Below are 24463 nucleotides of genomic sequence, written 5' to 3'. Positions count from 1 at the left end.
TAAATCAGACATGGTGGGAGAACACTGGAGGCTCTTGTTATATTATTCCACAGGGATCGCAACTACAAATAAATCTGGCTAGCTGACAGAAAGGTTAGTGGTCTGTTGAAGAGCTGTGGATATTAATAGTACTCACCAGTGACACCACAGTCTATATATACACATATATATGTCTGTAAAGCAGAATGATTTTTCTTTCAAAACTTCACAGTTCAAATCCAAGACTCTTAATAAAACATGTATCATAGTGTAGGACAGCTGATTTATAAGCACATATGTGACATATGTCATATGTTGACACTTAGCCATACTTTACAGTCATGGGCAGATATGGAACAATGGGCCCCACCACCTCTTCTACATTGAGCTTACACACGACTTAATAGTTTAAAAAAATATATATCTTTTTGTTCTTAGTTTCTGTCTCTTTGTAGTCATTACACATCTGTCTGGTTCTGGGTCTCTTTGTCGTCATTTTGGGTCACTTTGTAGTTGCTTTTTTGTTCATTTTTGGAGTCATTTTGCATCTCTTTGTACTGCAGTTGCTCTGTGTCTCTTTGTAGTCATTTTGTGTCTCTTTTTAGTCATTATATTATACATTATATAGTCTCTTCCTGATTGGTGCGTGTCTCTTGTTTTTAAACCAATGTGCAATTCTAATCCATGTGCAATTTTCTCAACGCAGTTTTTGACTACTTCATTTATCTATTTATCTTTAGTCATTATATATTTAAATCTTAAATCTCAGACTATACTCACATTGCACTATTCCTTCCCTCTCTTCAATTGTTATTGTATACATTTTGTAAATTTGTAAATTATATTGTATGGTTATACTACATACTTAATAGTATTTATATATTTCTTACTGTCCTTTCTGTTTTTATTCTTTATATGTTAAGTGATTGTTGTACTTTGAGAGCAAAGATTAACTGGAGTCAAATTCCTTGTTTGTTTACGCAAACCTGGCCAATAAAGCTGATTCTGATTCTATTTATTTAGTATTATCGTTATTATCGTGTGTATGAATGCAAGTGTGGAGAGAATGTTTCTTTTTTTATTTTACATTTTTGATGATACAATAACAATAAAGGCATTCTATTCTATTTTATATATGAGTGACATTTTGCAGGTGGTGAAGGGGAAGGGTGTGGGGGGTGGGGGGGTGCTGTGTCCGGTAGTGCTGTGTCCGGTAGGCCCATTCAGTAATCCATCCATGCTTACAGTGTTATAGTGTTAGTTAGTTATAGTGAGGTAGAAAGAAAATAAAAGTACTTAGTTTCTTTAAAAAAAAAGGTTTATTCATATAAAGATTTACAATATTTAATTTATAATCAAATGTGAATTATTGTTAATATATATATACCATTGCTTACATCATTGGTACAAGTCTCTGCACCGGACATCATTCTGACGTGGCCCGCTACATCACACCAAGCACTCTAATGCCACAGTCTTGCTACAGTACCGTGGCAACATACAGTCTCTCCCAATTCTTTATGGATTTAATTTGGGTTAAGTGAAACAGTAAGAAATGTGAAAAATGTATTAAGATAATATTCAACGTCTTGTTTGGTGAAAAGAGTTGTAAGAAAAGGAGGTTCAACTGGTTCGGAGTGAGACATGGTACATTGGCTTAGAGGGGGACCTGGTGGATGATTTGAAGCTATGGTTTTGTTTATGGGACAGTTAGAAACGGAGCACCTGAGAGAACCAGATCTTCGCCCGACAAAATCATAAAAAGCCACTGTGGATTTTAACCGAACCGACAACAAACTGAAACACAACTGTGTTTATGCTATTAATCCAAACGGGACAATACATGTTTCTTTCACAAACAGACATCTTTCACAAACATTTGACAGAACCTTGAAGTTAAACTTTGGTTATTAAGAACGCGGATTTGATAAATGCACTTTTGAATGAACACTGGTTAGAAAATAGTGTCAGGTGCTGATAGTCAAAAGTATGAAACACAGCCTCGAGTGTACTAGTTATTCATCATGCAAGTGTGCCTGAAACACTGTTAGATGCATGGTTGCGACACCTCAAGCATAGATCCTTCTGCCAATGGTGTGCGTCATGGGAAGACATCAGATAGCTAGCAGATTGTCATAGCTGCCAGCAGCTCCACTGCACCAACAATTATTCATCATAGTTATCTACAAGAGAGAGAAGAGAGAAGAAAGAGAACCATGTTGGGACAGATAATTAATTAGAGAGGCAGAGTTCATTGGTTCAAGCATGTCTCTTAATAAGAAATGACAAAAGAGAGGCAGATGACTCCAAACTGGCACAGAAATCAGTAGAGACATTTGTGGGTCCCAGATGATGCATCCTCATGACTTTGGTGATCCCATTTAACGGGAACAACAGGCATCAGAAGTGACCTAAACCCCACAGCCAAGTGATGGATAATGTGTGACTGTAGCCAATAGATCATACTGCATTACCACAGTACATTTGTACTATGTTAGATGCCTCAAAACTGTATGGATGGGAGCCATAAGATGCATCTTTCACAGACCTTGAGATAGGTCCTCAAGGGAGATATTTGACATTTAGCATGCATCCTCCATTTCTTCTACTGAAGACAGCAAAAATAGAAAACCAAAGACTTGTTGAAAAGAGAAGTTCAGTGAGAGAATTTCTCAAGACTGCTCGCATCCTGAGGGAAATCTGTCAAACTCCAAATACTCCCTCCCCCACCCCTTATCTTTTTCTGTATCTGCTGTGGCCCCAGTCTGACAACCGCCTCGGCACACAGCGAGAAGAAGCAGACAGACAGCGTTAAGGGTGTGTTTCACATCTCTCTTTATGACTTGGTAGTAATGTGAGCAAAGAGGATAGGATTTCAGAGATTAGATTAAAAGTTGAAATAAATTTCCTAAAAAAAAAAAAAAACAATGTCTTGAGTAATACAAAAGTAATCCCTCTCAATCATCACTTATGACCCACTAGAAGGGTTTGGTGGCGTCTTTATCTACAGACACCGTGACCTCTGCCTGGATTTTCTCTTTCCTTTTTACTTTAATGTGTGCAGAATGTTTCTGGGTGGTAACAAAGAGACTCTGGGCCCCACAATGGGTGTGTAACCCCCAGCCAATAACAGTGTGCAGGGTGTGCAGCCAGTTCTTCCTCCCAACTGCGGCTTTTCCCCCTCAGCGTCCCATATCTACTCATATTTTCTACTGGCAGACACTCAGAAACAGACAGGATGAAGCCCCTGCATTCACTGATAATCCAACAATACAGCACCTTGCCGCGGAGGTGTGGTTGTGTTTATTTGTGCTTTAGAATATAACCGCTGCGAAACAATATGAGAAAAGCCTTCTATTCCTCTGATTACTGCTTTGTTCGGTGCTCCCTCTCTTCATCCACTCCTTGGAGGAGAGGCAAACTTTGAACGGTGTGATTACAAACAGTAAAGCCATGCTCACTACGTATTCTACCTTTAGACACTCCCTGTACTCTGACACAGCTCTGTGCTGTGGAAAAACCATGGAGGACATTTCAATACTGTTGCTGACTAGAACAATTACAAGAGATACACATGTGTTTCTGTGGTACACAAGCAACAAGAATGTCACGGAAAATGGCAAATAATAGCATAAAGAACGGAGGAAAATAGGACATCTAACCAGTTGCTATGGTGTCACTCAAATTAAATAGAGAAGCACCATGCCTTTCAGAGGCACAGTGGAAGTGATGCAAAGATAAAAATATCTTCAATCAACTAAGAACCAACTACCGTCACTAACCTTCTTGGTATGCGCCATCTGCCATCACTAGATGAAGGATGTTGGGATACAGATATTGGTGCTCAGTTCCCAGAATGCTTAAGACAAAACTGGAGCCCAGGTCAATATTCTCATCTTCATCTTCATGCATAGCCTTAAATGCCAAAAAAAACAAAACATATGTTCAATCACTCTTTGGGCCCTATTTTAACGATCTAAGCGCACGGCGTGAAGCGCATGGCGCAGGTGTGTTTAGGGCGTGTCCAAATCCACTTTTGCTAGTTTGACAGCGGAAAAAAGGGTCCGTGCACTGGGCGCATGGTTCTAAAGGGTTGTACCAGAGAATGTCTAATAAGGGGAGAACTTCCACTCTCGGGAAAATTCTGGGTTGGTACAATGGGGCTAATAGGGAGTGAGATAGGGAGTGAACAGGCTCTCCATAGACAGGCTCTGGTTGTACTTAGTGTCTTCATTAATCAGAGGTGTGTTTTGGGCGTAACATGCAATAACCAATCAGAGATCATCTCCCATTCCCTTTAAAAGCCAGGTGCGTTTGGACCTTGGTGCATTGCTATTATGATGGAGGATTTGCACCGTAATATTTTGCATTGGTGTGTGCCACACGTGTAACAAACATAGCGTGCGCGCGCGGTGCGATATTAAAATAACAATGAAATGCCGTTTAATTGACTTTAGACCAGGTTTTTGTTGGTCGATGGCGCGATCACTTCACGCTGCCTCAAGATAGCAATACTCCCAGAATGCATCGAACACACCTCCCTGTAAGACCAGCACGGCCATGGACCCACAGATGGGCGCAGGAGCATTTGTTATTTAAACGACGCGGGCGCTGGACGGTCTTAAAATAGCAAAGACACTTGTGTTGCAGCATTTAGCGGTGTTAATATTTAGAAAGATAAGAAAAGTTTCATACCTTAATCTTATTGTAAGCCTCGATGAACTTCTCAAAGCCCATCTGCTGCTCCAGATTGAAGCGAAGTTCTTCCAGACGACTGAAGATGCTGTCATGATGCGCAGCCTCTCCGCCCTGGTCCTCTCCACTGCCATCTATAGGATGGTGCAGCAGCATTTATCAGTTCTCATAATCCTGTTAGACTTTGGGTCTCCATCACTCTGAAGGTGCTTTGTTTGCAAAAAATACTCTATTTATTACACGGCCACTTATTAAAAGCATGAATCATCTGACATAAAATATTCATTCAGATGTTTTTTTTTGTTTTTTTACAAGCTGAAGTAGTTTGCAAGCTTTCTCCAAATGATCGTGTAGCAAGACTGACCATGAGTATGTCACACAAAAGTGGTAAATGAATGTTTGTTCTTACATTAAAATAACTAATACTAACTGAATTAAAATAGGGCTGCAAAGATTAATCGATTAGTTGTCAACCAATAAGTTAATCAACAAGTACTTTGATAATTGATTAATCGGTTTGAGTTCTTTTTTATGAAAAAAAGAAAGATAATTCTCTGATTCCAGCATCTTAAATGTGAATATTTTCTAGTTTCTTCACTTCTCTGTGACAAACTGAATATCTTTGAGTTGTGGACAAAACAAGACATTTGAAGATGTCATCTTAGGCTTTTGTAAAACACTGATGGACATTTTTCACCATTTTATGACATTTTATAGACAACTATTCGATTAATCGAGAAAATAAACAACAGATTAATCGACAATGAAAATAATCATTAGTTGTTGCAGCCCTAAATTAAAATATTTGAATCTGCTTTTATTTCATCAACTCTTAACATTCTTGGTACCTGACTGCCACTCCTCATTGAGCGGGCTGTTATTACTGTGGCTCCGCTCTCCCACACCATTAGTGAGCAGCTCCCCTGCTTCCTCGTCACCAGGACTCCCATTAGAGCATTCCTCATCCTCCTCATCCTCCTCCTCCTCCTCCTCCTCCTCCTCCTCCTCGCCTTCTTCTTCTTCCTCCTCCTCCTCCTCTTCATCATCATCGTTGTCATCATCATCATCTACAGCCATCTGATTGTTGTCCTGATCGATCTCAGCTGCTATCCTGTTGAACAGAACTTGGTCTTCGCCTTCTGGACGGTTCCCATTAAAGTCTCCTGCACCAACCTCTGGAGTGGTCCTCATTATGTCGCCCTCTTCTTGGAGCAGTCTCTCCATAGAGGCCCGGATGTCCCGCAGGTCTTCATCCTCATATGCACTAGGGAACAGGGAATATTGTTGTTACACACAGGATGCCATCAAATGGCTGTTTTTTTTTTTTTAAATGATTAACACAAAACATACACTTTACAACATGAACATATGCCCTCCCCGCCTGAACACCCCCCCCCTCGTCATCATCGCTCACTTTTGACATTCAAGAAAAGATGACACAATAGCCATAACATTCAAGACAATATAACAAAATAATATCTAAACTGTAAACCAAATAAACATATGTATATGTGATAAAACCATAAGCACATACTTTACGCTTCTTCTCAACACATCGTTTCCTCCAGAAAGCTCAAGTACTTTCCCCATTTTCTAGTAGTAGTCTTCAACGTTTTTTAGACCAAAGAGCCCTCAGTTGAAAAAGAGATGGAGCAGGGACCCCTTACTACATATATTGTATAAAATATGAATATAAAATATAAATTGCATATTACACTGGGCCTACAATAACATGTAGGGAGGCATAAAGCCTTCACACATACCTTTTTATGGGGCATACAATACTAAGGTATCAAAATAATAATTGTTGACATATTCATACATTTATACATCATGATTTAATGTTAGAATGTGGCACAGTGAATCCTTAAGCTTAACTGTATCTGTGGATGGCTACCTTATGGCTATCTACCTATAGGCACGTAAGCCTATCACCAATGTTGTGTAAATAAATGAAAAAGATTAATCTTTACAAATAATATGTTGGATTCAAGTTTTTTTAAACAATTGAACAAAAATTTGGTGGCTCCCCTGCAGCAACTCTGAGGACCCCCTTGGGGTCCCGGACCCCCAGTTGAATATCTATGTTCTAATACATACATCCAATCTGGCAAACTGTTTGTATGATATCTTTTTCCAACGTCGCCACCCTAGCCATCTCACAAGCCCACTCCTGGATTGACGGCAGCCCTTCATTCCTCCATCCGGCTATCATTAAACTAGTCTGGACCCAGCGTCTTATGTGCTTCTCCATCCTGCTTAGGATGGACCCATCTCCCAGAACCAATAATTTTGGGCTGAATGGAACCTGGGTCCCTGCAATCTGACATAGGTTATCATGTATCCTGGTCCAAAATTCCTGGACCTTATCACAGGACCATAGGACATGAAGTAATTGGCCATCCTCTGTCTTACATCTCCAACAATCTGATGCAAATGGCTGCATTTAAAGTTTCTTAGCAAAATGAAACCTGTGCCATTTTCTAATCTTGTCTCTCATGCCCAGAAAATGATTGACAGAATTGGGATAAGGCAAGATATCGGTCACCATTAAAATGACCAGCCATTTTTAGACTGCAGCAGCTTATTATTTGCCAAAAATCTGACAGTGTGGCCCCAAATCATGTTATGTTAAATCATTGTATTTTTTTCATCTGTGTTTGTCTTACTCTTCGGTCTCTGACTGGTCGTCATCTTTAGCTGCATCCTCCAAATCCTCGATTTCCAGGTGGTTGTCTGGGGCTACATTAGCATCACTCGCCCTTGCAGAGACCTGCTGAGGGCTGAAGAGACGACTGAGGTCTGGGAGAGAGCATGTCCGCAGCATCTGAGAGTACAATGCAAACAGAGTGACATGTTTAATAACTTTGATGGGCTCAGACAGAAAGACTTGATCAAGTCAAGTCAATTATACCATTATATCATTTATAGTAAGCAACAACCTAGTCTCGCTTTGCCAGACCCTCCTCCAGAGCGCGCTGAAGGAGGGTCTGGCTACTTCACATAGCATTTGGGAATGGGAGGAAAACGTGCTCTGGTTTAATGGCATTTCTTTAAACCAATCAGAATTGTCATGGGCGGCGCCAAGATCCACACAGAGCTGCTGTAAAATAGTTGTGCAACAGAAAACTCAGATTGGACAGATAGTCTAGCTAGCTGTCTGGATTTACCCTGCAGAGATCTGAGGAGCAGTTCAAAATAGCATAAATCCACAGAATTTAAAATTCCAACACAAAGAAAGTGGAAAGAAACGGAAAATACATGCATCCGGCGGAATTTCCTGCGGCACCGGAGCAATCCCGGAAGTGGAACGTCAAGGTTATATACTAGAAAACAACCAAACCCTAAAAAGAGCACACTAACAAAACCTACCACATTCATATTCTATGCAGCTCTTTAAGTGGAAATAATGTTGGGCTAGGTTCTGCAGATCCCATTGCCCCTGATAAAGGTTATGAAAGATATAGGTTGATGGATGCTCCTTCTGTTCTATCAGACCTACCCACTGCAGGTTCAGACCATGTGATTAATGGCTCTGGCTTCATTCATTAATAAAGAAGACTGATTTCCTACCTAAAAATACCACACAAGTCTCGACATCACACCAAGCACAAGAACAATTTCCTCAACTCGTTCATCGGATCACATCAAAAACAGTCTGGATGAACAAGTCTGGTAAGAGCAAATGATGTTTAACCATGTATCCAGCTATTTAAATAGCTCACGTTACTGTATTGTGTGAACAGTGAACTTCATTGATTATTTTATCTGCAGTTTTTTTTTTTTGCAGGGTGCAAATGTTCCACCGAAAAACAAGTTCCTTCCTGTGACTATTTTGCAGAGCCACCGTCAGTGCATCCTGAACTTGATGATTGTGACTGGTTTAAAGAAATCCAAACAACCCAGAGCATTTTTTTCTCCTATCCCAGAATGTATGTGTGGTGTAGCCACACTTTACTGTGGCGACGAAGTCCCTTTGGATCGACTCGCAGACACCATTTCATCTTGTCATTACGGCCAGAGGAGAAGGTTGAGCTCCTCCTCCATTTCTTCTCTGTAAAAACTAAAGCTGTTTACACAGGGCTGTAGTGGGGTCTGCATTGGGACATCAAACATAGATCCCATGTGATACCATTAGACCTGTCCTCATAATGCTATGTCATTTCCTGTATAAAAACAAAACAAAAGCTCAGCCAGTAATCACCTTGGGGTTATTGGCGTCAAACATGCCCGTTGAGAGACCAATGAGGAGGGCGTCATGGTGTTTGGAGCGCAGGGGGGAGACCGAGCGTGAGCGAGAGGCCACAGAGGAGGAAGATTCATCCATGGAGGACTGGGCTGAGAGGAGTGCAAGGGTAGCAGTGAGTCGGTGGGCCGGGGAACACAACTTTATAAACAGGGGCTCCTCGCATTGTGTGAAACCTGGGAGACGGAGGCAAAGGGAAGATTTAATTAAGATAATAATCACGCTGAAAAAAAAAAAAAAAAAAAAGTGGCTGTGACTCACTAAACTGCAACCTCACCGGAAGATTCAGTTGGTTTCTCTGCACTCTTCTCAACATCCTTAGTGTCTGCTGGTCTTGTACCACCCTCTGGTGGCCTATAAGAAAAATACACTTTAGCTCCACAAACATGTATGATGTCTTTAAATGTAATAAAGAAATTGTTCACTCCAAGAAATATGGGTACAACAAGTTTAAACTAAATATTGGGGTGAGTAAACAATGGCTGAATTTTCATTTTGGTGTGCAAATGTCTTTCTTAATATGAATAGAAAACAAAAGATGAATAGTCACATTGGCTGCTGGGCTTCATGCTCCCATGCCTGCTGCACGCCAGCTGGGGGTTGTGAGGCCTGTTTAGGTGTCTCTTCCAAAACCAGGGACTCCATGTCGGCTGGATCTGGAAGAATTCAGACCAGATAGGATTGTATCATGCTTTAAAAAATGTTGAGCGGAGATATTCAGTCAATGTCTGGTTAAGTGTCACACTAACCGTGAATCTCAGTGAGGTTGGGTGGCAGTGTCACTCTTTCTACAGCACCGGCCACAGACATTTCCTGATGCGAGGCCTCTGTAGAGTCTGTACGCTCCTTCTGGACCTCTGGGCTCGGAACCCCTGCAGGCAGCGTTGGCTTTGAAGGCAACGCTTCTTTAGGCGTCTTCAAAATCTCAGCTGCTGCTGTCAGGCTCGGCTTATCTGGGGAGAATATGGCATCATCAGTAAGTGAATATACATTTTTTGAAGTAAAAATGCAACCTTTTAAAAACATGGGCAGCACGGTGGCCCAATGGTTAGCACTGTGGCCTCATAGCCCCCCCAAGCGCTTTGAGTGCCTATGATAAAGTGCTAGATAAAATGTAATGAATTATTATTATTATTATTATTATTATTAAGAAGGGTTCCGTCATGTCCACATAATGACATAAATAAAGAAGACTGAATGAAGACGAACCAGGACTGGAAAACTCTTCCTCCCAGATGGTGACACCCTCCAGCTGCTGGGTGAGAGGCTGAAGCTCTGCCTCCTGAAGTACTCTCAGCACCTGAGAGTCTGGACTCGCTCTCCACACCTTCCTAGGAGCTTCGTCCTGTAGCCTACCCATCTGTATAACTTCACCCACTGTTTGCTCTGAGACATTACACATACACACATAAGAGAGAAAGAGAATTAGACTTAGATTATTTTATGTGCACACTGCAGAAGATTGTGTCTGTATTCTCGCTCAGGGAGAAGGTAACTCACCGATGGTCCTGATGCATGTCTCCTCCAGAGTTTGTTGGGCTACAGAGAGGACAAGTGGAACTCCTCCTGCCTCCCATTTCTTCCTGTCTTCACCAGAGGATGGTCGATCTTCTGAGGACACTGAGGTAGCTGGTGAGGGGACGTTGGGGGCAGAAGCTGAGCAAATTGTCTTCTAAAACTTTTAAATAAAAGCACTAATGTGTATAAATGCCTTGAAAGCCAATTTAAAGTGAGCATGAAATGTCCACAGCACAACTGCTCGCATGTGGTATTATTACTAAAGTATCTCTTTTAATTCTAAATCAACAAACACTACACTATTAATATACCGTAAGTGTGCCAGCATATACACAAAATGGTAAAAAAAAATAATCTTGTAAATTGAATTGTTAGTACACAGGGTTTGAGAGTCGGCTGGACGTACTGGCTGTGGTTAAGGTTTCCTCTAAGGTTTGCTGAGCCACAGGAAGTACAGGCAGTTCTGCTGCATCCCACTTCTTCCGGTCTCCGTTTGAAGAGGGGCATTTCTCTGTGTCGGACTGGTTCTGGTGGGGAGCAGGAATTGGTTCTGCAGGGAGTGGAAGCCACTCCTCCAGCTCCTCCACTGGGCTCTGGGCTTTTAGGTTCTGGTTAAGTCTGCGTAGAATCTGCTTTTTCTCACTCTGTACCATGGGAAGCATTAAGTAGTATTACCTTTCTAAATATTGACTCAGGGAAGATTCAGAAATCCTGCCATTTTAGCACACTTTTACTTTAATACACTCACCTGGATGTCGGTATCAGTCTCAGGCTCAGCCAACTTATCTTTTAGTGGAGCAATCTGACAAACACAAAATGCAAAATTGATATAGCTGCGGAGTACATGCTTAAACAATACTATGACGTAGGGTGTGATAGACTTTGTAAATGTATACTGACCGCTCCGACATTCTTCAGGGCAGCGGTCATGGATATAGCTGGGGTGGAGGGTTTGGTTGCAGGCAGGACTGGAGCTTTGGCTGCTGGGTCCGGCAGAGAGGGACTGGACTGTGGAAGAGGACTGTCAGAGGTAGACGATACTGCTGCTATTGCTGCTGCTGCCACCGCCGCTACGTTGCCTGCTGCCATGCCAACCTTCACCCCCCGAGCTTCAAGCTTCAACAATACACGATAATCAAGATTAGACTCAACTAATGCACCAAAAAAATGCAATGAATGTGCAAAGAATGATAGAGCTTACATGGTCCTCCCAAGCTCTCTTTTCTCTCTCAAATGCTTCTTTCCTCTTCTTCTCTAGTTGCTCTCTCAGAACAGAAGCACGGGCATTTGCTTGGGCCTGGCGGGATACATATATATACACACACACATGCAAATGAAATAGAATGAGGATATGGCCAACCATTTTCTTTGGGCAATGAAAATAAGAGTTCCATCCAATTGCAGTCTATTTCCAAGGTGAGCAAATGATTGCATCTCAGTTGAGGACTTAATGTCATTAAGATAAATTGGATTCCTGTCTCACTCAGATTTTGTCTGCAGTTAGAGCAGAATGCAGCAGCGAGGCTTGGAAAGGTGCGACAATATTGGCCTGGTTTTATTTTCTCTATGCTGGTTGCCAGGTAATTGTAGAATTGATTATAGGATTATACTGCCTACAGGGCTCATGCTGGGCGAGCATCAAGCTACATCTGACCTTCTAATCCTGATTAAAAACAACGAGGAGAACAAGTCACAGGCTCAGGTAGCCTGGAAGGGAGTTGTTGGTCTTTTTAAAATCCAGGCTGAGATTGACTAACATCTTTCTCTTTTGTCATTACCTGCTCAGTGTTTCCCCACACATATACTAATTTGTGGCAGTGCACCATACAATCAACACAACATTAACGCTATTTAAAACACGCAGCGTATTCGTTCAGCTGCATTTCCTTTCCCTGCTCTCCTCAGTCTCTCTGACACACACACACACACACACACAGTCTGTCTCCATCAAAACGAGAGAAGACGGCTGGCGAAATTCACAAGTTCACGAAAGGTTGGTATCTTGTGAACAGAACACAATCACACATTAAAAAGTCCTATAAAAAATATTTTATATTCTGAATATAATGTTGTCAGTGTGTTAATGGTGTCCTGACCCGACTCTTAGCAAGCAAGCGATTTCGCCTGCTTTAGAAAGTTAACTAGTCGCATGTTTGCGGTAAAATGCAGTTGGGTTGTCGAGGTCAAAACACTATATGTAGCAGCTGTGCTTCAATCCAGAGGAGTATTGAAAAGTATTTTCCGTGACTGAAAAAGGCCCGTGTTGATGATGAGGACCAGCCTGAACCGGTGGTATCAAGTCTGAAACAGAGCTCAACAGTCCCACCAGTGTAATTAGTTATGTTATTAATTTGTTTACAATATTTTCAGGCTTCAACCAGTGAAAAACCGGGTTAGGGAGAGAAAGAGATAGATTCATTAGGCATTGAAGAAAGAGTAGGAGAGGAGGACAGCATCCAACAGCGTGTCCTCCTCAGTCCCCTCCCCCCCGCGCGCCAGAAATTGCTTTCTAATCTGTGGGAAACACTCATCATCACTGTTGTGCCACTGGTTTAACTATCTTCTTCTTGCTATCATCTAAATCAGGGGTCATCAACTAAATTTTTTCAAGGGCCAGAATTTTTCTAAGCAGACACTCTGGGGGCCAGACTTTCAAATAAAGAAAATAAAATGTATTTATACCTAATACGCCTATTCTTGTTTGAAATTTTCACTTTCTACTGAATTAATGCTATTCTTTTTTCTTTCTTTTACATGTATTAGTTTGAGCAAACTCCTAAAAAAACATGGAAACTCCATAATGATAACTGGCTCTTTAACTAGAAAAAGATTTCAGACTAGGAGGCAGTTCACTGAGGAGTGATGGTTAAAGTCTGTGATTCTGGAAACATTATTGTAGTATGCAACATCCTGATTGGTGGAAAATGCTTGCAGAAAGAAAGACTGTTGTCAGGTAAACATGTCACTGTCAAAGACGCTGAAGGGAAAAGTTGACGTGGAAAAGCCAAAAGCCCAGCTTTAATGATGAATGACTATGCACTCGTCACGTATGCCTCATTTACAATGAAAGATGCTGTTGCAAAATAATACAACCAGCATCATCTTCATCAAGAATGAAGAACTCGAACATAACGATCGCGTCATTCACGTGCATATTAAGTAGCCACTTATAATACCTCCATAGATTTACCGCTCCAGCGGAGTTTGGTTTGTTCAGCCAGCAGTGAGGTTTACAAGAATTTGTTCAAATTTCCAGATTCCCGGCAAACTAAGATAAACAGTTAGACTAAACACCGCCGCCTTTTTTTTTTTTTTTTTTGCTTATTTGTAAACATTCTCTATTTGCAGAGTAGAGCTGTGTTTGCGTAAAACAGCGCGGTGGATAAGAGTGGACTGAGCAGACAGAGCAGATTGAACTATCGCTTTCTACATGTTTATGCCGATCTACACAGGTGAGTGCATTGATAAGTATTGTAGCCTATTTACAGAAAAGAGACAGCGCGAGTTCATCTGCTCCAGCGGCCGTTGGTAACTCTTTCTGTATCGTTCCCAGTCAGGTAATGCGTGTTAAATTAACGCACACACACATCCCGGCTCAGCTGTGTGTGTGTTTTAACGCACACACATCTCGGCTCAGCCGTGTGTGTGGAGCTCGGGCATCGCTGTAGAGAATCCCGGCATGTGAATAGAGATGTAAATACAGGAGGGCTGGGTTTTTGCTCTAAATGCTTGAAATGATAAATAACAGAACGCATTTTTTTCTCTTTACATTTTGTGAATTCATGATTACTCTGCGGGCCAGACTAAAGGCTTTGGTGGGCCGGATGTGGCCCGTGGGCCGGATGTGGCCCGCGGGCCGCCAGTTGACGTTGGCTGATCTAAATGTTGCATCTTGTGAAATGTATTATTTTCCAGGCAGACTCACTTTTAAAGCTTCTATCTTCTTTCTCCTGAGCTCTGCTTCCTCGCTGGACTCCTGGCTGTCAGAACCATCACTGTCATACTGAAACACACACCAACAGCAGCCAGGAGATGAAATGTCGGAGAGAACTGAAAACACTCATTAAAAAGGTGCTCTCAGAATCCGAGAGTGGAGGACTGTACCTTCTCTCCTCTGAGTCGGGCTTTGATCTGCTGACGCTCATTGAAGTTCTGCAAGCGGATCTGCCTCAGTCTCGACAAGTACTCCTGAGAACAAATACAGAAATGTTACATACTGTATGCTCGACATGTCTGCACAGACACACACAAACACACACACACACAGACAAAGTAGAATAAAGCATTGATAACTGTGGTCACAATCATACAAAAATACTAGTGCATACCCAGGGAGCACTTATAACAAAGTATTACTTAAAACACAATATGATGACAGCATATGAACATTAACACATCAGCCATTCAGCCAGAATAAAAATAACAATTTTTTTGCAGTTAACAATAAAGATGCATATATTTATATGTACTCCATTCAAAGCAAAAAAAAAGCTGCAATACACAACTCAAAACTGAGGCGGTGTGGTTATTTGAAATGGGACATTATGCACAATAAACAAACCATAACAATGGTTATATTGTTGTGAATAACAACAGCCATTATTGGGAGGCAAATAAAAAAGTTACAAATGGAACAGCTCACTGGACAGTGGAACATCACACGATGTGCAACGAGTGGGCATGGGTTTGAGCTGCTGAGTTGAATTATGGGTGTCAAAGGGAGTTTTGTGCAGATATATGAAGGACGCCGAACCAAGCCAGACGTGCTATGAGTGAGGTGTAATGTGAGGCTGGGCATTCAGGCCTGGGCTCCTACCTCCTCCTCTTTGTTGGCTTTGGGTCTCCTGCACCGAATCGAACCAGCCCGGCTTCCATAGATTGCTGCCAGGTTTTGACGAGTACCCTGTTTACCGTTCAATTTAACCACATTTAAAAAAAAAAAAAAAAAAAAAGGTTGTAGCCCCTAACATCTAACTGCAACAACATGAGCTGGGGCCAGGAAGTAAACCTGCATTGATCAATAGTTTTTAAATTAACATTGAATCAAATCACTTCATGTAAATTGAAAAGAAGTCATTCATAATGATGAACCCACAGAGAATGATCACCCACCTCTGCAGCTCTACATAGTATTTTAGTCCATTGTTTTGGTTTTACAGAGTACAGATTAACTCTTTGATTTAGTCTTACTACTCTCATCAACCACCTTTTCCTGCAGCCAGTGATGGAGTACTCAACTTGGACTTGCACACTGATGACTTGGTCTAAGACTCGAATTTGAGGATTTATGAAAATAGGACTCGAAACTTGGATGAAGTTTCTGACTACTTTTATTTGTAGTAGTTTTTTTTTTTATTTGTAGTCCTGCTCGAGTCCGACTCAAGTCGCTATATTCTCTGGACTCATGATTCGACTTGAAATAGAACTCAGGTAATGGTGACTAGACTCGGACTCAACTCTTCTTCGGGGACTCTGATTCGAACACTGGGGACACGAGACTTGACTACAACGCTGCCTGCAGCATATGGCAGCTGGTAACCTTTGAGCAATAAATCTGCCCAGCACCATACACCAGACAAATTAAGTTAGCAGCGAGCTGGTGGAGAAAGTCAACCATCTAGTGAGCTAAAAACTAAGAAATCTCAGGGGTTGGTAAAGACTAAATCAGGCCAGTAAACATTGGACTTAAATGTATAACTTATACATAATATAGAAAACACTATTTCAGTGGGATGAGAATTTTGCTTGATGTCTGCTGGATGTCAATTGTTTGCAAACACAACAGCTACAAACTTAAAATGGCGAGAAAATTTCAGGGACATCCGTCGGTCAGCTTCATCTGAGGTTCTTCTGCCCCCTAGTGGCTGAAAATCTATTAATGTAGTATTTAAAAAAAACTCCAAAACGGGCACCTGGGTAGTTCACCTGGTAGAGCGCGCGCCCATATAAAGAGGCTTAGTCCTCGACGCAGGTGCCACGGGTTCAAATCCGACCTGCAGCCCTTTGCTGCATGTCATTCCCCCTCTCTCTCCCCTTTCATGTCTAAGCTGTTCTATTGGAAATAAAAGGCCTAAAATGCCCAAAAAATTATCTTAAAAAACAAACAAACTCCAAAACAAACAGATGGCAACAGAGCCTTGATACACTAACTTTATCTGATGGATTTATCTTTTCATAGAAGAGTCTTTTTGGCCTCTCAGGCCACTCCATTACTTTGGCTCAATGCTACTCAGGTAAATAACAACAGGCTTGTGTGAGCTCATGGTGAGAGCAGGCTGTTTATACAGTAGTTGTATATGGGATTGACAGTGAGATGTCAACCTTACAAACCAAAACAATGAGCTGAAAGCTGGCTGACGCTCAGTGGGTTTGGCAGTACGAGCAACCATTTAACGATACATAGAGCAATCTGATTCAGTCAGTGTTCAATGGAGCGTGAAGATTCATATTTGCTAGAGATACATCAGTGTCATCTTTCATCTTTCATAACTATGATAGAAAAGGTTCCGCATTTCAGAAACAGGACTAAATACTCAATAGTAGGGGTGTTGAAAAGAATCATTGCATTGATGCATCATGATGCAATAATCAAATATTGCCTACTGATGTTGCTTGTTGATTTTTCCAGTTGCTGCTTCTTCTTTTTTTGCCTTTTGTCGGTTGTCTGCTGTGTTCAGACAACTTTTTTTTTTAAGAGCAGATGCGATAAAAATGAAAGTTTATATATCTGACTGCTTGAATTTGTTGATGAAAACAATGTGGATCAATTTATTATAATATTTAGGAGGTGATCAATCATGATATCAAATCGTATCGAATTGTTGACAGGACAATCAAAATCAAATTGAATCGTGACACCAGTGAAGATTCACACCCCTACTCAAAATGTTACCTTAAAATCACAGTATAAGTCAAACCACGTACCAGCTGTCCCTCAGCGCGAACTTTGTTGAGCATGGCTTCTCTCTTCCGCTGTAAAAACTCCTCAACCTGATAGGCTCGTCCAGCAGCCGCATGACCACGCGGCCTGAAAACAGAGTGCGGTATTTACTACTACTTTCCACACTATGAAAAGCACAAGGATGTAGACTTTAAATCCAGACGTGTAGGGTCTTTCTGATTGGGAAGAAGCTGCTTGACTGACCTACTAACATGGACTGGTTTAGAAACGTGCTGCAGCCTCTGCAGTTCCCTCTTGATTACATCAGGGTTTAGGAGTCGAGCAGGGCCATTGGGCAGCACTGGGCCAGCAGCAGCCGGTACACCTCTTACACACAGAGGCGATGCCATTAAAACAATTATTCAACACACCTAAATCCCCTTAAATACAAAGACTTGTAAACTTACCGAACGGGACTGCCTGGTCCTGCTGAGGATCCCTCTCTGCTGATGACTTTAGGCTGTGGTTTAGCCATTTGGTCCAGAGCAGCGTGGTAGTGTTCGTACGGGGTTTTACTTGGGAGACAGGCTGGAGTAGGACCCTGAACAGAGCTTGGGACAGCCCTCTTTCCAGCACCGACAAAACACTGAGTTAAAGGGACAAAAGGGTGGTTGTGAGTCTGAAGCAGGAGATGTATGACACAAGTAAAACTGATTTGTAATGTTACAATAATGCAATCATAAAATGTGGAAATACTTTGAATGTAAAAAGATGGCATAAGTAACATTTTGTATCATAAAAAAAAGGAAATGGGCATCAATTACCTTCCTCTCTGGGCTGCTGCCTCCACTAGAACTTAAAACATGCTTCCAGCCTTGTTCTCTGGCTTGGTTTATACGATTGATCTATTATAGATCACAGGATCATCAGATTTTCAGTAATTGACTTGACACATAAAAGAAGAGAAATATACTGTACCCACAAGGAGCAAATTTAACACCTACCTTTTCCTTTTCATATCTCTTTATTTGCTCCGCTTTCAACAGGAACATCTAAAGGCAACACAGTTGTTACACTTTGAGTAGTTTCCTTATCTTTTAGAAACTTTACAGGAGGGACGTAACAGTGCACCCACCTGCTCTCTCTGTTTTCGTTCTTTCTCAATCAGCTCCATCCTTTTCTTTCTTATGCCATCCTGCAGCATGAGGCAAAAGCATCTCAATCAAAAAGAGACATCTTAAAGAAACCCGCTTTGAGGCAAGAGGCAGCAGGACTGCTCTGTCACTGGGCAGGTAGGTGAGGAGGGAAATGTTGGTTAACAGAGAAAGCTAAATCAGGCAGAACACTCCGAATGGGCCATGAGCAGAAAACAGGTGAATATAGGGATCAAGCGTAATGAGAGGGAGGAAGGAAAAATGCAGGTAGGAAGGGACCTTGTAATGTGTGAGTAAATGGGGAGAGAAAAAGGAGTAAATTTGAATCATGAGGCGCTCTCAGCTGTACCTCATGTTTTTTCCTCTCTTGCTCCACTTGACTCACTCTTCTCTGGGGGGCTGCTGGGAGAGGGGCCTAAGCAACATATGATACTGGGGTTCAGAGGGTGCCAACAAACAATGATGTGTACACACACACACACACACACACACGCACGCAAGACTCAGAGCTCAACATCAAATAGAGGGTTTTTTTTTACACCCAGAGCACACAAAAAAAGTCATAAGTGAAGCGCAAAAATCACAGGAACTTGACATCAACTTCAACAATCTACTAACCGCTTTATGCTTTACAGCTAGTTTCCTCTCTGCAGGCTTTTTGGCTGCATCAGACACCTTCCTCACAGTTAAAGGCACTCCGTATTTGCTGGCTGGTTTGGTAATCTTCTGGGCTGGGGTGAGTGGTATGGAGCCAGGGGCGGGACGCTTAGCTAGTCACACAAGTAAAAAGTATTCAAACATTTATCCAAGTCAGTATTCAACAGCAAATACAATGCAAATGAATAAACAAGACATCAAAATTATTTTTTAGTGGCGTCTACTCACAGGTCTCCACATGATAACAAGTAAAGGAACATTTTATCAGGAAAGCGCAATTCCATAATGTTATTCACACTATAGTTGAAATGCACTTAGAAGTTCAAACCTCTGGCCAGCATTGCCCCAGCAAAGCATTATATATTAGGAGCACAAATTATATATAGGCCTTAGTACAACTACTGTAAATGTGTCACCTATGTCATAGAGTGGTACAATTAAAAGACACAGAAAAAAGTTCTATTCATGGTCTCTTTGTTAAGTGTATTCTCTCCAAATATATATCAAATAATAATTTGAAAATTTTATATAAAAATCCTTCTCTTTTCCCATCCTTAGGGCAACTATCTAACTCCGCCCATCATACTGTATAAAACCACACTTCACAGTTGGCTCATGGCTCATAGCAGCTGGCAGAGTGATATCATAGTAGAATGAGTGTGTTTGGATATTAGTCTGTGTACATTTCCAAAAAAAGAGTACTTTAGATCTAGGTTATTCATTTCTCCCTTATCCTTCACCTCCTAATGTAAAAATGCGGGTGAGGGAGGCGTGGGTTGAGGCACAGCTTTGTATAACTTCTTATGAGCTACGCCTACGCTTTTAAGTCATCCAATCAAATCGGAACCATTTCAACAAAGCCCTCTCGTAACTATACCCCAGCCATATGTTAAAAGCTAAAGATGATCTAACTGTTGTTTAACTGGGACTTACTAATTTGAACTCATTGAACATAAATGCCCCTATGTGTAATATTTTTTGATTTAATGACTCCTAGTGGTACTAGCTAAAAAGAAACTGTGGCAGACAGCATTGCATGAAGTTAAACATTTAAGAGTTTTTCCATTGGCCTGCTTTAGCCGTGCCAAGTCGTAATGACATGCATTTCTACTTCTGCCTCACAGCACAGGATTGCCGTGCCGAGCCATGCCGCGGTCCTGTTTGGCAGCACGACCGACCACGGACAACTGTGACGGTCTTCTCCCCTTAGCCGTGTCCTCAGCAGCTAAACTCAAGTGTGTCTGTGCTGGAGACTAAAGAGAAAGTTCTGTTTTTAAAAAGATTTGTCTTAAACCTGAATCTCTCTGGTTCCTGTTTGCACTTTCAGATATCAAGCAGCTCATCATTCATTCATTCATGGCTATTACTACTACTACTACTACCTCCCCAATTATGGAATAACCCCATTTGCTTACCTGGTGGCCCCTGCACCACACCCACTTTAGGCTGCTTGTGAAGAAAAGTATGGCAGAATTCCTGAGCAATGATCTGGAATCAGTAGAGAATACAGGTTTGTTTTTTTTAACTGAACACAGTCTGGTTAATGCAAATACTTCAGTCTGTAAGACAACTGTGTGCTTTACCTGTGGGGTGAGGAACCTCTCTATCCTACAGGCCAGGAAAGGTTTGTCCAGTATGCTGCTGACTGAGGGCCTCTCTCTCGGGCTGCGTTTGAACAGCAGTGCCAAGAGAGAGCGCAGTTCTTGGGAGTAGTGAACAGACACGGGAGGGTATGAGCCACGGATGATCTTCAGAACTAGGTTCTTCATGTTGCCAGCCTCAAACTGAGCAGAAATACATGTATAAACACTTTAATAACCACTGTGGAGAAATCACTGTGGGCAATTAGACTCAATCTTAGGCAATGATACTGTAGATCAAAGTAGGGGTTTTTATGGAGTGGTTGAGACTATAAAGAGTTACAGATTTGATTATGAGACTCTCAGGAAAAATGACTCCGCCCTTGAAGCTTAGTTGGCCAACAGTTATACATACAGTACATACAGGGAAGAGATCAAAGCATGTGAGAGAGCATTGCAATGCTGCGTAGAATACATTACATCTACATTAATTAGTAAACAGCTCACACATAGAATACTTACTGCATGCTTTAGAGTGCACATTTCATATAGGACACACCCTAGGGCCCAAATATCACTGCAGAGGGAGGGAAAGTAGGGAAAGTGAGAGGAGAGAGCACACAAATGGACAGGCAGGGATAAGTTCTGGGGCAGCTTTACATTCATTGAATAAAGTATTAACAGTCCCTTGCAATGCTTTTCCTTTCTTTATCATTAAAAAAACTCCACATGGGACATTGATATAGTGCTAAATTTACTTCACTGGTTGCAATTAAGTGGATTAGATTACATGCATTATTAAAATAGTTAAAGGAAATCAATACTAGCTTCCTGCTGTAGCTACAGACAAGCAGGTTCACTCAATTAAGAGGAGACATGATACCTTTACATTACCCTGAGGCCAATAGCTAATCCTGCATGACTCACAATTTGGTGGGACAGAATTTGGATTGCAAATTCCCCTGGATTATTATTAAACATTCATATACACCACAAGTGAGACAAACACAAAAACTATGGTATTCTACAACATCAAGTTAGTACCTTTTGTTGTTGTACGGTTTATTTTCGCAGATCTCTGGTGATAGGTAATATGGTGTGCCTATACATGTCCTTGCCAGTTCTACAGTGCTGGAAATGAGAAGAGAATGAAAAGCAAAATGTTAATGTGCTTAACTATTCCCAAATCTTGGTTTTGTAGAGTAAATCTATTCAGATGACATTTCACATACCTATTCAGCACCCTTGCAATTCCAAAGTCTCCAAGCTGTACAGTCCCAGCTTTTGTCAAAAATATGTTCTATGAAGACATTATGGAAATACAGGTAAATAAGGCAATACATGACAAGTAAACAACTTAGAATCATTGAGGGAACATTGTGTAAAGCATGAAGCAATACCTGTGATTTGATATCCCTGTGGAGGATTTTACGATCATGCACATGCTTCAGTGCCAGGCAAATCTGCACAAACCAATCCAAGATCTAGGAAAGGGAGAAGATGATAACACCACATTATACAGTATCAACTTCCTACAGTATATACATCATTTGTAATGGCTGAACAACCCAAGGAAAAAAAAAAGATACATACAATACATTTTCATGAAACAGCACCAGTAAATATGATCAATTCAATCCACATGTGCATGCCTGTGTCAAAGAAGTGACAAGTGGCTTACTTGCTCTTCTGTGAACAGTACTCCTTTCTGAGAGTTGATCTTCTTGAAGAGGTCTCCACCCTCACAGTAATCCATCACAATGTACAGGCAGCCCCCCTCTAAAAACAGTTGTATAGGACATTCAGAAAAGGCATAACAGCTTATATTGTGTCCATCTGGATATAATTGCATAAGATTAACTGTGTGGTTTTTTCACCTAATGGCTAAAATCTTTGGATTGTGTGAATACCTTCAAAAGACTCCTTGTACTGGACAATGTTGGGATGACTCATGTTGGCAAGAACAGCAACCTCTTTCCGAGATTCCTGCCTCTCTTTACTTGGCATCTGTCAGAAAAAAACGGAACAGAGAATGGAGGGATGGAGCAAGGTAGCACAAAGGAGCTCACTTAACAGTGACATGTGAAGCTTGTGTAACATTATGCATAGGATCTTACTGCAGATATGCCAATCTCCTTGATGACATATTGGCGTCCATCCTCTTTGGATTTGACCAGGATGGCCTTTCCAAACGAACCTTCCCCAATTTTCTTCACCTTTTCGTACTTGTCCATGTCAGTGGAATGACTGGCTCCTCATGCTGGGTCTGCAAAGAAATCAAGGAGCATAACGTTATTGCAAAGCTCTGCTAATAAGCTGGAGCTTATTAGTCTTTGATCATAAAGCTAAGGACTAAATGTCGATAGTTTTGTAATGTTGTTAACTTCAGTAATCATGATTGTGTGTTGTTTTTAAATACACAGTAATGTGTCTGACAGAAAAGCATCTCTTTTCTCAGACGGACTGTGATGCTGAGACAACACACAACTGGTAGCAATAGCTAACGTTACCGTTTAGCTAGACGAAAAAGTCCAGCAGTAATAGCCACCCTACATAAAAAATATGCCCTGTCAGTGCACGCAAAACTGAGTAATACAATTATCGTAGTTAGCTTACTGGGTAGCGGTATGTAAATGATATCAGGTGGCTAATACTTGGCTTACCATTAGTCTTTTTCGCTGTTGTCTCACAGAGGCTGTGGTAATTGCTACTGCCCTCGCGCTCTCTAACTAACTACAGCGCTCTATTTGCTGCATTTTCATTGGTCATATTCCTATTTCCCGATCGTGAATTGGTTTATACAGCTGTCCATCATTTTTCACGGTGAATGACGGTCGTAGTCTCCACCCCCAATGGTACTGTTGCTGTGGACATTTTCCATAGCAACCACAAGCCAGTCGTGGAAGTGTACCGACCACGGATATATCTATATGTCAATGCCTAGGAAGCCTCTGCGCTGTGTTTTTGGCCAACCAAATACACTTAATATGTCATTTAGGTAGAGCGGATTGCACTTTATTCTGCCAACGTTTGTATTCTTGAATTCTTGTATGCATGAAAAGTATAAAACAATATAAGAAAGAAAGAAAGACCATGCAGTTGTGCATACATATTTTATCAGGGCTGTTTATAAACAGCCCTGATAAAATGTGAAAAGCATGACAATATCTATATGCTATATAGTAAAATGACAAACAAATACAATAAATATGAAACTTATGAAATGCATGAGCAAAAAAGCCCATTCACATCAGTGCAGTACTTTTACAGATGACCTTGTAGAGTCTTTTCAATATTTTAAATCTAGATAGCTCCTATGTGTAGATTTAGCAACGTTTGGTTACAAATATAAATATACCTTATAATATATAAATATATTTTCTAAAGCTTCTCAAAACATATTGGCTGATCTGGAAGCGTATACCCCCTTAACCTTCCTGTTGTCCTCGGGTCAAATTTGACCCATTTTCAAAGTTTCTATTTCAGCAATTTTGGTTTATTTTTAACCAAATTGTCCAAAAAATAACGTAGATGTTTCCATACAACGCTCTTCACAAGTAAAATAAACGATCAGTTCACTACGGTCATTGAATTTGGGTGTTTAATTCAATTGTATAGCATTAAAAAAATATAATAATATATATATATAATAATTATGAAAAAAATTGACAAAAATGTCTAAAAAAGCGACAAAAATGTTAAAACCTAAAAAAAATAAAAAGGTTTAATTTTGAATTTTGACCCATATTCACAA

General features: G+C 41.0%; 1 protein-coding gene across 3 annotated transcripts; it reads right to left on the bottom strand.

The window, feature by feature from the left end:
* Positions 1-1326: 1326 nt before the first annotated feature.
* Positions 1327-23557, bottom strand: nek1 (NIMA-related kinase 1). 3 transcript variants are annotated; one of them, XM_028587970.1, is made up of 36 exons: positions 23373-23557; positions 22827-22975; positions 22620-22716; positions 22391-22488; positions 22110-22193; positions 21942-22009; positions 21754-21840; positions 21232-21286; positions 20713-20913; positions 20545-20617; positions 19091-19242; positions 18822-18887; positions 18454-18513; positions 18323-18370; positions 18143-18223; positions 17786-17964; positions 17583-17705; positions 17363-17465; positions 15255-15341; positions 14543-14626; positions 14364-14441; positions 11640-11735; positions 11339-11554; positions 11187-11240; positions 10845-11082; positions 10421-10549; positions 10130-10306; positions 9670-9873; positions 9471-9576; positions 9198-9274; positions 8879-9096; positions 7344-7501; positions 5523-5938; positions 4675-4808; positions 3762-3894; positions 1327-2162 (listed from the first exon to the last, which is right to left on the bottom strand). In XM_028587970.1, the coding sequence occupies exons 2-36, from the start codon at positions 22941-22943 to the stop codon at positions 2146-2148; spliced, it is 4314 nt and encodes a 1437-aa protein (XP_028443771.1). In that variant the 5' UTR covers positions 22944-22975; positions 23373-23557; the 3' UTR covers positions 1327-2145. The 3 variants fall into 3 exon arrangements, with proteins under 3 accessions (XP_028443771.1, XP_028443772.1, XP_028443773.1); XM_028587971.1 differs by lacking the exon at positions 23373-23557 and adding an exon at positions 23220-23310; XM_028587972.1 differs by lacking the exon at positions 15255-15341 and having other exon boundaries at positions 1328-2162.
* Positions 23558-24463: the final 906 nt, after the last annotated feature.

The sequence above is a fragment of the Perca flavescens genome, chromosome 9, assembly GCF_004354835.1.
Source record: "Perca flavescens isolate YP-PL-M2 chromosome 9, PFLA_1.0, whole genome shotgun sequence".
Taxonomy (NCBI): domain Eukaryota; kingdom Metazoa; phylum Chordata; class Actinopteri; order Perciformes; family Percidae; genus Perca; species Perca flavescens.
This window is presented reverse-complemented; position numbering and strand designations above follow the sequence as displayed.

Coding starts and splice junctions, on each gene's coding strand:
- nek1 (XM_028587970.1), bottom strand. CDS start 22,943: ATGGACAAGTACGAAAAGGTGAAGAAAATTGGGGAAGGTTCGTTTGGA. Junction 18,514..18,821: donor AAGAGAGGAAAAAACATGAG/GTACAGCTGAGA, acceptor CTCATGCTGCAG/GATGGCATAAGAAAGAAAAG. Junction 14,627..15,254: donor AAGCCAACAAAGAGGAGGAG/GTAGGAGCCCAG, acceptor ATTTGTTCTCAG/GAGTACTTGTCGAGACTGAG.